This window comes from Papaver somniferum, chromosome 8 (genome assembly GCF_003573695.1).
Source record: "Papaver somniferum cultivar HN1 chromosome 8, ASM357369v1, whole genome shotgun sequence".
NCBI classification, from domain to species: domain Eukaryota; kingdom Viridiplantae; phylum Streptophyta; class Magnoliopsida; order Ranunculales; family Papaveraceae; genus Papaver; species Papaver somniferum.
The window spans coordinates 48257990-48271231 of record NC_039365.1 but is presented as its reverse complement, the minus strand read 5'-3'; the positions used below and the strand labels follow the sequence as shown (position 1 = coordinate 48271231).

The window sequence follows — 13242 nt, the reverse complement described above, 5'->3', positions numbered from 1 at the left end:
GTTGATTTAGTTATCAATATTCGAGAATTTAATAATGATCCAGCTATCAGTAGTTTATTGGTTCATTAACCAACATTTGGTTCGTCTATCAACTATTATTTTAATATTTTAATATCTCCTCATCATTCAATTGACTCATGAAACATGGATCGAGAAAGACCTTCAATTATCATTCAGTGATGATTATTTTCACAAGTGCTCAGTGCACCAACATAATGGTTTATGATCGATCCAACAATCTCATAAAACCATCACTAAGTCATTCAACTAACATTACTGCTTCAACTAGCATAATGATATGACACAATCATCAGTAACCTAATTCAACATTCATGGTATGAAGAGCATGTTGCTGTTTCCATATTCCAGGCTTTATTCATCATAATATTGAACTTCGTCAGTTCGGTTCATAATACTTATAGTCTTAGGTCATAGATTGACCACTCACACATGAGACATCAATTCACGTCACATGGGGGGATATCACTAGGGTTTTGGTCTGTCGGCCTACAACACGTGCGATGTGAGGTACATCCACGATGGGAGTTTTGGTAAGTCGTGCTGACAGTTAAGCAGTAAATGGAATAGTGGATGGTCGATCAATCCAGTCTTCCGTGCAAAGTGGAAATGGTTTTTACACGATTTCCCACTTATCCATTCTTCCACTACCTTCAACTGTCACCACTTATAGGAGATTGATGTGCTTCCATAAATAGGTTTCTGAACCTATGATCTGATAACAACAACTAAGACTCATCATCACTGTCAAGTTATCAAATATTTTTAGAAGATTTCTCTTGTCTACACGGAGAATCATCTTCACATCAGTTCAACACATCACCTGCAGATCAATCTCTATTGATCTCCACAAAATCTCACTTCCCTCCCTACAGACCGACCCTTCTCCTCCTCTTGTGACCGAATTGAAACTGGAACGGCCATTGTCTTGGTTTTGGCCAGGGTCCTACAGATTAGTCTCTCGAACTCAAAGTACACTCGTGCAGTACATTTTTTTAAAGGTTGACGATTTGCAACTTCGAGCACCTACTGCAGGGAGCACTTGCCTCTTCCACCACTTTTTTACCAGAAAATCCGTGAGTCGTTTTTACCCGCAAACAAGAGGCAAATAATGTATGGATTAAATGTTTTTTTCATAGAAATATTTTGTGTTGGTGGTGGGCTCACCCTTCCTTGGGATGCTTATATTTATGTGTGCAAGATAGTATGATTAGACATGACTTACTACTTTTTTTTAAGAATAAGGGAAAATGCAAAGACATCCTTCGCCAATGGGCTATTGAGAAGAATGTGACGAACATTAATACTCTGATAAGCTGATAATAAGTAGTATACAGTTTGTGTCGATATGGGGACTGGACTTCAATGGTTAGTGGTTTTGAGCTTCGTCGAAGGAGGGTTTTATTATTTTTAATTTTATAACCGTTTTATTTTACTCAAAATTCTTTTATGTTATGAAGTTATTTGATTTTCCACCAAGGCTTTAAGTATGTAGGAACCTACTTTTAGTTAGGGTCTGACTCGACTTACTATTTTTCAGGAAATCTTGAGCGGGTAGCAGCTTGGTTGTTAGCTTATAGTTCCATTACTAGAGGTGATTATCCTTACATTTTCATAAGGTGGTTAACTGAAGAATTTTTATTCCCATTAGACTCTATTTTTCTTGCTCACGAACTCTTAGTCTTTTATTTTCGAACCGAACTATGTGTCGAGGGGTACCCTTTGCTTTTAAAGATTAACATTAAATTCTTTATTAATATCATTAAATAAAGTTTATACATTTTTGGATTATTTGTGCTTCATACAATAGCACGATCCCCATTTGTTGGAGTTACGGTTTCAGTGTGTAAGGAATAGGACTTATACATAAATGTGTTTCCACAACAATGTTTATGTCCACCATTGGTTATGTAATCTAAACTCTCATTTCAATCATTGAAACATTCTCAGAGAACGTTATATAGTTGTTATTCACAAACTATTTTTCGTCAGAGCAATTTTCAAAGTGATTGAAACATTACATGACTTTCGTCACTAGGTAAAGATAAACTTGATCGAAGCGAAAAGCTTACCAACACATATTTCGAGATATAGATACGGGAGGTATACTCGGATCGAAATACCAAATGTGTATAATCCAGTCTATATATATAGCATACGACTTCTTGTCTCAAAGAGTAGGAGATAGAGTAGATAGACTTTTGAGTGACAGATAAGTTCAAGTCTTCACATACCTTTTTGTCGAGAAGTTCCACCGGTTCCTTGAGTAGTTCTTCTTCTTCTATGATGAATCGCCATGAAGTCCTTGAGCTCAACTACACTTTTCTATCCTAGTCCGAGACTTAGCTATAATTGACTAGAAATCAAGACTTACAGTTTTGATAACTAACATTGACAAACATGCTTGAGATAACAACGCATGCGAGGTCGACCGACCAATGCTGTAACAATCTCCCCCTTTGTCAATTTTAGTGACAAAACTATCAATGCATATGGAATACAAAAAAAGATAAAGAAACTTTAGTGGCTCATATCCCATAGTCCAATCTTCAACATTCCTCCAAATCTTCGTCACTTCCAAGTACTCCAATGATACCAAAGGTTGTAAGTTTAGTATCACCGTTGTTGAAGATCCGTAACTATAACAATGAGAAAGCATCGGTCTCGATCATTGTTATACAGTGTCATAGTATTATTACACAGTGTCAAAGTCCAATTGTATCACAACTTCAACAATAATACTGTGGTAATATGTATCACTCCCCCTTAGTCAATACTCCATCTCACATGGAAACCACTCCCCCTTACACAATGATCCGGAAATCATATGTATTTGTAGTGTGAACTACATATTAATTCTCCCTTTTTGTCAATAAAATATGCAAAGGTACAAGAACGGGATCATAATGAAATTTCCGTAAGAGACATTTCATGACCAAAAGAAGAATACATACCAACTTAATTTAGCTGCAATCATATAGCCGAAGCTAATAGCATTCATCAAGGAGTTTAAATATACAAGATAACCCCTCTAATATTCCACAACCGCACTCCCCACAAAGATATGGCAATTAAGCACAAGTTCAAAAGAACTCTCCCCCATTTGAAGTCATTCCCGAAAGAACAACAAGAGCGACCTTAATTTCGAAAGAAAAGAAGGATTTTATTGGATACTAAAAACCAAGAGAATGATTTTCTATATCCAAAAACTCAATCAAATTAATCACAAGTAAACCCATGATTAATTTAATCGGAATACGCAATCAAATTAAATATACAAGGTGATCAACTTAATTGATTATGCTCAACATACGAAAACTTACGGAACATATGACTAACATAACCATTAGAAAATGATTAGGATAGTCGTTCATATACTCAACACAAAGGCTCATGGAATATATGAATACTCAGCTAGACTTATTACAAGAGAGCCCATAATTAATCTATTTGGAATACACAATCAAACTAACCACAAAAGTAATCAATTTAATTGTCAATTATTTTGCTCGACATAAGAGAACTTACGGAGCAATAACTAAATAACCAAACGAGATGATTAATTTAGTTCACAATGTTCAACATAAAGTACCTCATGGAACAACCAACAAAGCTAAAATAATCAACTTCGTTGTATCGTGCTCAACATAAGACACATTACGGAGCCTCACAATAATACATAGGATATGGATCAATAAAGATCTTTACTATGGAATACACAAGGATTCATTCTATCTTCCATCATTATATTCATAACAACATTAATAGAGATAATCCTTGAAAACAAAAGAATTTAACCTATCTTCCATCAAAGAATTGACAATATAGGCTTAACTTTTGTATTTGTCAAAAGTCTATTCATCCTTTAATCAATAGGTGAATACCGATCATGAATGACTTTACTTTTGACAATATATGGGACCTTAAAGTTCACGGACGCAAACATACATATCCCATCACAAATTGCAATATAACAAATCATAAAGATTAATACTGCAAAAAACATCATCCTCCAAATATTTTTAGAATTTTAAACCCAAAAACCTAAAAAAGAAACAAGAAGATGAAAAACATAATAGCTATGTGTAGTCACAATAATTAATATTCAAGCACTAGTTATTCTTCCAACTAAAACAAAAAGAAGACATACTAGGCAACAATGTCTTTGAGAAATTATTTATCATTCCCGAACTCTTTGTCGTCAACAGCCATTGGAACATAAGGTTCGTGAATGAAAGAGTTGATATCAACGAACCGTCTTGGGTGATGATGTCGAACTAGGGCCTTCTGAATTTCCAAATATCTTAAAACGCAATACTTTATTTCACTAATCTCCTTTCTTACATCCTTCAACTCAGCAAGAACATCGGAAAACTTCTGAGAGTTAGAAGGGACATCCCTTGGCTTTCTTGTATTCCTCCTCTTTATTTTCAATGAAGGAGTTACTGGAGATTTTTCTTTTTCCTTGATTGATGGCTTAACAATCATATTGACATCTTTTCCATCCAAAGACATGATGCTCAGAGAACAATTATAAACAATTGGTTTTTATGAGTGGAATTCACAATCTCATCAAGCAGTCTTAAGATATAAAATATATCAGAGAGGAAAAAGAAATGTAGGGTTCGCAACCTTTAAACGGGTTCGTGAACGTCCAACTCTAAACCCTATAAAGAGTAGAATTATCGATAATAACCATTTTCTTTTATTTAATAGACAGAAAAGAATAAAACTAAGAAAAACTTTTCTTAAAGCCTGTGTGTTCACAACCTTGTCTCTTTTGATTAGGCACATGAGACAAGATTTACCAAACAACACAATTAATTTGTGCTGTGGTGAACAACAATTTGTCCACCATTTTCCTCCTGAGAGGAATCCTCTGACTTCTGTCTATCAAAGCGATTTGACCATACCTTCTTCTCTAATGGTCTTATTCTGTCTTTGGAAACCAACTTCTTAGACGAAGATAAAATCCTACATACCTCAACAGTCTTCTGAGCTAGTTTTAACTTCCTTGCCAATCGATTTGCTCTTTGTTGAAGTTTATTGGCGTGCCTCACTTGATGTTTATACTTGTAACATCTTGATAGTTCATGACCCTTCTGAGAACAAAACGAGTGCGTCAAACTTGGATAATATTCAGGCATCTGTGGTGTAAACGCAGCTAGACACATAGTAGATCCTGAAACATAACAATAAAAGTTTCCAAAGGATGGGTCAATTGATTCTTCCAGCTTGATTGGATTCTCCTCTTTACCGAAGCCATCAAGGTTGATATATGTATTGCTACAGTTATCAAAATCAATGTTTTCACATAGAAGACCAACACTTGATTTCCTGTCTTCATCAGAATCATATATCTCAGACATCTCATCAAGTGTTACAGCAAGACCTTTGTTCCCAGTGTATTTTCTACGATTTGGGCACTCGTTTGCAAAATGACCAAAACCTTTACACTTAAAGCACTGTGGCATATCCTCGTCATCAGTCTCGTCGGCATCCCTGTTTTTAGAAGGAACACGTTTGTGAGGTTTATCTGATGACCTAGGTTTGTCTCTTGAAAACCGTTTACTTCTCTTCAATAGAAGATACCTAAACTGTCTTGTGATCAAGGAGACTGATTTTTCAAGATCTTCATCTGAAAAATCATCCTCAGACCGATCATCCTCAGAGACATACACTTTTTTTACTTTTATCAAGTAATTTAGTGTTTTTTAGTGCTTTGAATGCAACATCCTTAGATTTGGAAGAATGTTCGTGATCAAAGATATTCAGCTTTCCTACCAATGTATTTATGGAAAGATTATCAAGGTTATTTCCCTCAACGATGGGATTCTTCTTAGACTCGTATCTAGATGGCAACGATCTGAGAATTTTCATCACAATGTCCTTTTCAGGAATAGTCTTACCCAATGCAAAAGATGCATTAACAATTTCAGACACTGTGATTAAACTCATCAAATGAATCTTCATCTGCCATATGAAGGTTCTCCCAATCGGAATTAATATTTTGAAGTCTAGCTTCCTTTTCACTGGAGTTACCTTCAAATACGGTTTCTAAGATATTCCAAGCATCTTTAGACCTAGTGCAATTTGATACATGGTGCTGCAGATTTGGGGTAATGGCATGTACGATTGCATTCAAACCGTCGGAATTTTGCTTTGCAGCAAGTATCTCGGCAGGATTGTATTCACCAATATTCTTGGGAATGTTTACATCTCCATCTGCAACAACGGGAGCATCATAGCCATTAACAACATATGCCCATGATTGAAAATCACGTGCTTGAAGAAAAGCCCGCATAGCAATTTTCCACCATAAGTAATTAGAGCCGTCAAAGACTGGTGGTACATTAATAGAGATAGCTCCCCTGTCCATAGAGTCATATCGCTACAATCACAGACTTTTGAGGTCATGAACGTGTTTGCTTTCTCTGATACCAATTGAAAAAGCGGAGGTCTAGCAACACCACACAATATTTCGCTTAAAAATCTGTATGGAGAAACTCGAATATACTTTTAAGAGAATCAACAAGACTCAATCAATCAAAAGTACATCAACGAGTTTATATCTCTCTCTTGATTTGATTTGCTCAAGAAAGACTGCGAGTTCTAATCAATATCAAGGAATAACTTGGATGGTACCAAAGACCAATATCCAAGGATCAATCAATATCAATCAACAACCAAAGGTCGGATTTCTAATTGAATGATTCAAACGCACAACCTGTATTAATTCAATTATAAAGATAAAACAATATAATGCGGAAATTGAAATAACACAGACAACATAAATTTTGTTAACGAGGAAACCGCAAATCCAGAAAAAGCCCAGGACCTAGTCCAAATTGAACACACACTGTATTAAGCCGCTACAGACACTAGCCTACTCCAAGATGACTTCGGACTGGACTGTAGTTGAACCCCAATCAATCTCCCACTGATCCAAGGTACAGTTATGCTCCTACGCCTCTGATCCCACCAGGATACTGCGCACTTGATTCCCTTTGCTGATCTCACCCACAACTAAGAGTTGCTACGATCCAAAATCGCAGTCTTTAACAATAAACAAATCTGTCTCCCACAGAAAAGTCCATCAAAGGATCAATATGTCTCCCACAGATAAACCCTAAAGGTTTTGTTCTGTCTTTTGATAATAATCAAGGTGAACAGGAACCAATTGATAATCCGGTCTTATATTCCCGAAGAACAGCCTAGATTAATCAATCATCTCACAACAATCTTAATCGTATGGTAGCGAACCAAGATGTTGTGGAATTACAAACGATGAGACGAAGTGTTTGTGATTACTTTTTATATCTTGCCTATCGGAGAACTCTCACGATATCAAGCTGATCAATATGACTATACTCGTACGATAGAAGATGCAAGATCAGATCACACAACTACGATAAAAAGTAGTACCGGTCTGGCTTCACAATCCCAATGAAGTCTTTAAGTTGTTTAACCCGGTTTGAGAAAATAAAACCAGAGGGTTAAAGGAGAATCGACTCTAGTATGCAAACTAGTATCACACGTAAGGTGTGGGGATTAGTTTTGCACAATACTATATGTCTCCTATATATAATCTTTCAAATCAGGGTTTGCAATCAATGTTAGCTTAGTAACAAAGCATTCAATATTCACCGTTGGATGAAAACTTGATTTAGATTCAAGCTAATATTTCTCAACCGTTAGATCGAAAACTTATCTTATTATACACACTTGAACTGCACGCCTCTAGGTTTGTTAACCGTACCCAAACGTGTGCATTGTTGGTTCAATAATAGTCAACCAAAGGTTATCCATATGAGCATTTCATGCCAACCATGTTCTTCTTCACCATAACTAGTTCAAATGACTCAATTGGACTAGTTAAGAGAGTTGTTCAATTGCAAGGAAATCTCATGTATTACACAAGACACAATTGAAGCAAAGATGATTTGATTCACTCGAATCGGTTCATGAACTTTATAGCCACGGTTTGCAAACTGCATTCCTTAGTCTTTATAAGTTTGAGTTCAGAAATCATCTTCAGATATATAACCTTTGTCAAGTTCGCAGACTATCGCGAACTTAAGCAACCGGTAGAGTTCACAAACTTTAGCAGAAAATCTCGGCAAAGACCTTCCCCGGTTCGCGGACTGGGTTCACGGACGCAGCTAGTTCATCAACTCCAGCAGAATTTCTCGGGATGAGAAGTTCGGCAGTTCGCGGACTTGGCTCACGCCATTCTCCGGTTTCTCTTGATCAACAAAGTTCGCAAACTTTGGTTCAAGGAATAGGACTTATACATAAATGTGTTTCCACAATAATGTTTATGTCCACCATCGGTTATGTAATCTAAACTCTCATCTCAATTATTGAAACATTCTCAGAAAACGTTATATAGTTGTTATTCACAAACTATTTTTCGTCAGAGCAATTTTCAAAGTGATTGAAACATAACATTACTTTTTTCACTAGGTAAAGATAAACTTGATCGAAGCGAAAATCTTACCAACACATATTTCGAGATATAGATAGGCGAGGTATACTCGGCTCGAAATACCAAATTTGTATAATCCAGTCTATATATATAGCATATGAATTCTTGTTTCAAAGAGTAGGAGATAGAGTAGATAGACTTTTGAGTGACAGATAAGTTCAAGTCTTCACATACCTTTTTGTCGAGAAGTTCCACGGGTTCCTTGAGTAGTTCTTCTTCTTCTATGATGAATCGCCATGAAGTACTTGAGCTCAACTACACTTTTCTATCCTAGTCCGAGACTTATCTATAATAAACTAAAAATTAAAACTTATTGTTTTGATCACTAACATTGACAAACATGCTTGAGATAGCAACGCATGCGAGGTCGACCGAGCAATGCTCCAACACCTAGAATTGGCCTCTCTGGTGGGTTGCTTATTGCTTGGCACAATAACATAAAAGTGACTTGCATTGCTGAGTTATTTGATATCTATTTTTTTAATGTTGTTTGCATGCATGGTGCTTTGAATGAACTAGGAAAAAAATTGCAATGGGATAAGATTAATCACTTTTTTAAATTGAACCTTAGCATTCCCTGGATCATAATTGGTGACCTAAACTTTATTTTACATGTGAATGATAAGCATGGTGGAAAGAATAACTCTCATGTTAACAAATTCATTCATGATAATATACATGCCTTAGGATTAATGGACTTTAGATACCAAGGAATTCCTTTTACTTGGTCAAATAATAGGGAAGGTCATGAAAATATTAAGGAACATATCGCTTACAAATTTCAAAAAAACCTTAAAAATATGTCTTACTCTCTATCTAAATGGAATAAATCTGTTTTCGGGGATATTTTTCAAAATATAGAAAATCTTAATAGGAGAATGTAATATCTTCATTCCATTAACCCTTTACCTGTTCTAGAAATTAAGGATACGCAAAATAACTTAGAAATTTGGTATAACAGAGAATATGACTATTGGAATCATCTTTCGAAAGACAAATTCATAAAATATTTTGATCGAAACACTTCCTTTTACCACCAATTTGCCAATAACAGAAGAAGAATTAATCATATACACAATCCTAGGGATGAAACTCGTCTTTGGATAGATGATAATTCTCAAATTCATAATATGCTAATTAAACACTTTAAAACTATTAGCTCTACAAGTAAGGTGCAACACCTTGATACTCTTAATATCCTTATTGATCCTTGTATCAATGAGGATGAAAAATAACATGCTCATCAGAGTTCCTGATGAATTAGAAATTAGAAATACTCTTTTTAATATGAATCAATGGGGTGTCCCTGGGCCAGATGGTTATCCGCCTGGGTTTTTCAAAGCAAACTGGGATGTTGTTATGTTTGACATTATTAACCTTGTGCAAGATATATTTAGAAAAAAATACATTCTTAAATAAATAAATTATACTTATACAACTTTGATTCCTAAAGTTCAAAACCCTTCCACCCCTAGTGATTTTCGCTCTATTAGTCTTAGCAACACTACTTATAAAATTATTTCGAAAATTTTAACAAATAGAATGAAACCTCTACTTTCGAAACTTATTTTCCAAAACCAATCTGCCTTTATTCATGATCGTCAAATTACGGATAATATCATAGTTACGCATGAAATTCTCCATTCCATGAAGATTTCAAAGAACAAAACAAGTAATATGGCATTAAAAATTGATCTTTCTAAAGCTTTCGATAGAATGGAATGGGAGTTTATAAATCAAACTCTCATTTCTTTTGGTTTTTGTGAGGATTGGTGCCATCTTGTTATGCAATGTATTACAACTACTTCCTTTTCAGTTCTCTTAAACGGTGTGCTTGGTGATAATTTCAGTGTCTCTAGAGGTCTTAGGCAAGGGGACCCTTTGTCCCCTTATTTGTCCCCTTATTTGCATGGAAGTGCTTTCAAAACTTCTTCAAAAGATGAAAATGATAAACTGATTTCTGGTGTCAAAGTTTCTAGAACTGCTCCCCCTATTTCTTATCTCTTTTTTGCGGACGATTGTTTTCTTTTTACTAAGGCTAGTCTTTATGAAGCTAAAAACATAGTTAACATTTTAAATTTTTCGGGGAAATGACTGGGCAAGTCATTAACTTTCAAAAATCAGGAGTCTATTTTACTCCTAAAATTCACAACAAGCACTGTAAAATCATTTCTAAAATTATAAAGGTGAGAAAGATAGCAAAAAATGACAAATATTTAGGAACCCCCCTCGTCTTTGATAGATATAAAGTTAACAATTTAGAGCCTTTACTTAGCAAATACTACTCTGTTCTCCAAGGCTGGATTGGGAAGATGTTTAATCAAGCTGGATGCACTGTCTTAATCAAACAGGTTCTTAGTGCGTACCCTAATCACCAAATGCAGTGTCTTTCTTTTCCGAAAAAAACTCTTGATAATCTTGATAAAATCCAAAGATATTTATGGTGGCATAAAAAGAATAAGAAGAAATGTTATTACCCTAAAGCATAGCCTAGCATCACTAAAGATATTAGACAAGGTGGTATGGGAATTAGAATTCCCCATAAACATAATATTGTTTTAATCACCAAGTTGGCTTGGAGGTTGATCCATAATCAGGACCAGTTGTGGGCTAGAATTTTAAAGCATAAATATTTTAGGAATCATAACCCCCTAAGGAAAGTTATAAAACATAAAATTTCTTGGATTTGGTCTAGTATTAAAAAAGGGTTGGATGTTATTAAGGCCAATAGTATTTGGAAGATTAACAATGGTGAATCTACTAATGTTTGGACTGACTTTTGGTTGCCTAATCAAACTACTCTTTTGTCTCTGATCATTTCTGATAGCACCATGCCTAAGAATGTAAGTGATTTAATTAGTTCAGATGGATACCGGGACATGAATATTATCTGCAAGTATACTGATAGCTCTTTTGATAATGCTATTAACTATGTAGCTATAAATCTTAGCATGCATGATAGAATCAGATGGAAGTCCACTATCTCAGGAAATTTAACTACTAAATCTGCTTACAACTATCTGACTAATCTTAAGATTGATAAGAATGAAGCTAACTTTTGGAAGAAAATTTGGAGTCTAAATGTTCTGCCTAAAGTTAATATGTTTTATTGGAAAGTTGTTTCAAATACTCTAGCCATAGGGAGGAATATGTCTAAATATGTTAAAGAAACAAACCCATACTGCCTGCTTTGTGATGCGAATGATGTTGAAGATGAAATGCACTTGTTTGTAAATTGTTTGTTTACAAGAAAGGTATGGAATGCTTTTGATCTTAATAGCATTTATAATTATGGAGGAAATCAGGACATTATGCATTGGTTTACATTTTGGTTGAACAATAAAGCTTTCAATGACAAGCATAATTTAGTTTCGTTCATTATCTGGTCCATCTGGAAATTTATAAATAGTATGAATTTTGATAATCTTGTGCCTGATGTGCAAAAATTAATTGATTTAGTAAAAGCTTCCCACCAGAAGTTAACTTTATCAAGGGACAGTCATACCAGTCATGTTTCTATTAATACAAAGAAACAATGCAATGATAATCACATACAAGACAGATGTTCATTTGACTGGTTTATATATTTTGATGCTTCTTTCCTTGAAGCTGGTTTTACTATGGGTTAAGCAATTTCAATTCTGGATAAAACAGGAGACAGGAGGCACTGTCGAGCAGGCAGCAGCTGGGCCTCATTCCCCTTAGATGCAGAAGCTAAAGCTGGAATCGAAGCTCTTAGGTGGGTGAAGGATATGAATCTCAACAATTGTTGCATGATCAATGACTGTCAAACCTTAATAAAGATTATAAAAGGAGAAGCTAATCCAGAAGTTCAACCTTGGATATCTCATACTAGCATCAACATATGCAAATTTTCTCTTAAGTATTGTAATTCGGTTTCTTTTATGTATAAATCTAGAAAGTTTGTGGATTTTGAAGATAGACTAGCTAAGGAACTAAGATCTAGGAGAATTAGTTACATCTCTACGGAGAATACGAGAACAAATGAAAGATTAAATATCCTAGATAGAGATAATCATGGATTAGATCCCATCTTATATAATGTAAACTTCCTTCTATAAATAAATAAAAGTATTTTTATCAAAAAAATAAATATGGCATGTCTAAGGTAAGATACATGTACATGAGATGAACCTTGCTACAACGGGTGTGCGGTCATCGTAACAAATAGAGATTTTTAAGTGATAAAAGTCCACAACCATTCATATTACATGTTACTAGAATATGACCCGTGCCGTAATGTCCCATACTATTATGACCAAAAATTTGGACATAAATGTATTACGATATCTGTATCTCAAAATTTCAATTCTTCCTATTTTACCCTAGATTTGCTTAATGAATTATATTAAGTGTTGTTGCTCTTGTCAACTACTGAAAAGTATTTTATTGAAATTTGTTAACTATTTAGCATTCTTTAATGAGGGAGGATCCCCTCACACTTTTTTTCTCACACTATCTCACACATTGAACGTTATTTTTGTGAATAAAAACCAAAAAGTTACTAATTTGGAGCTAATATTTTGGGGATATGTTCCTCTTACAAAGTTCTATGTTCTCACCAAAAATGAGCGTATTCCAGAACGCATAACATCACCATCCGCTGAGATTATAGTCCCTTAGGGCCACTCCACTCAATGCCAATTGGTTTTGAGTTGGATACTCATATTCTAACATGGTATTAGAGCATGCTATTTATGTCGAGTCATTTGACC

General features: G+C 35.0%; 1 protein-coding gene across 1 annotated transcript; it reads left to right on the top strand.

Annotated features, from left to right (window-relative positions):
- Positions 1–11337: 11337 nt before the first annotated feature.
- Positions 11338–12135, top strand: LOC113305531. The gene has a single exon (XM_026554553.1). It carries the CDS (start codon positions 11338–11340, stop codon positions 12133–12135), a length of 798 nt encoding a protein of 265 aa, XP_026410338.1.
- The last annotated feature ends 1107 nt before the right edge of the window (positions 12136–13242 follow it).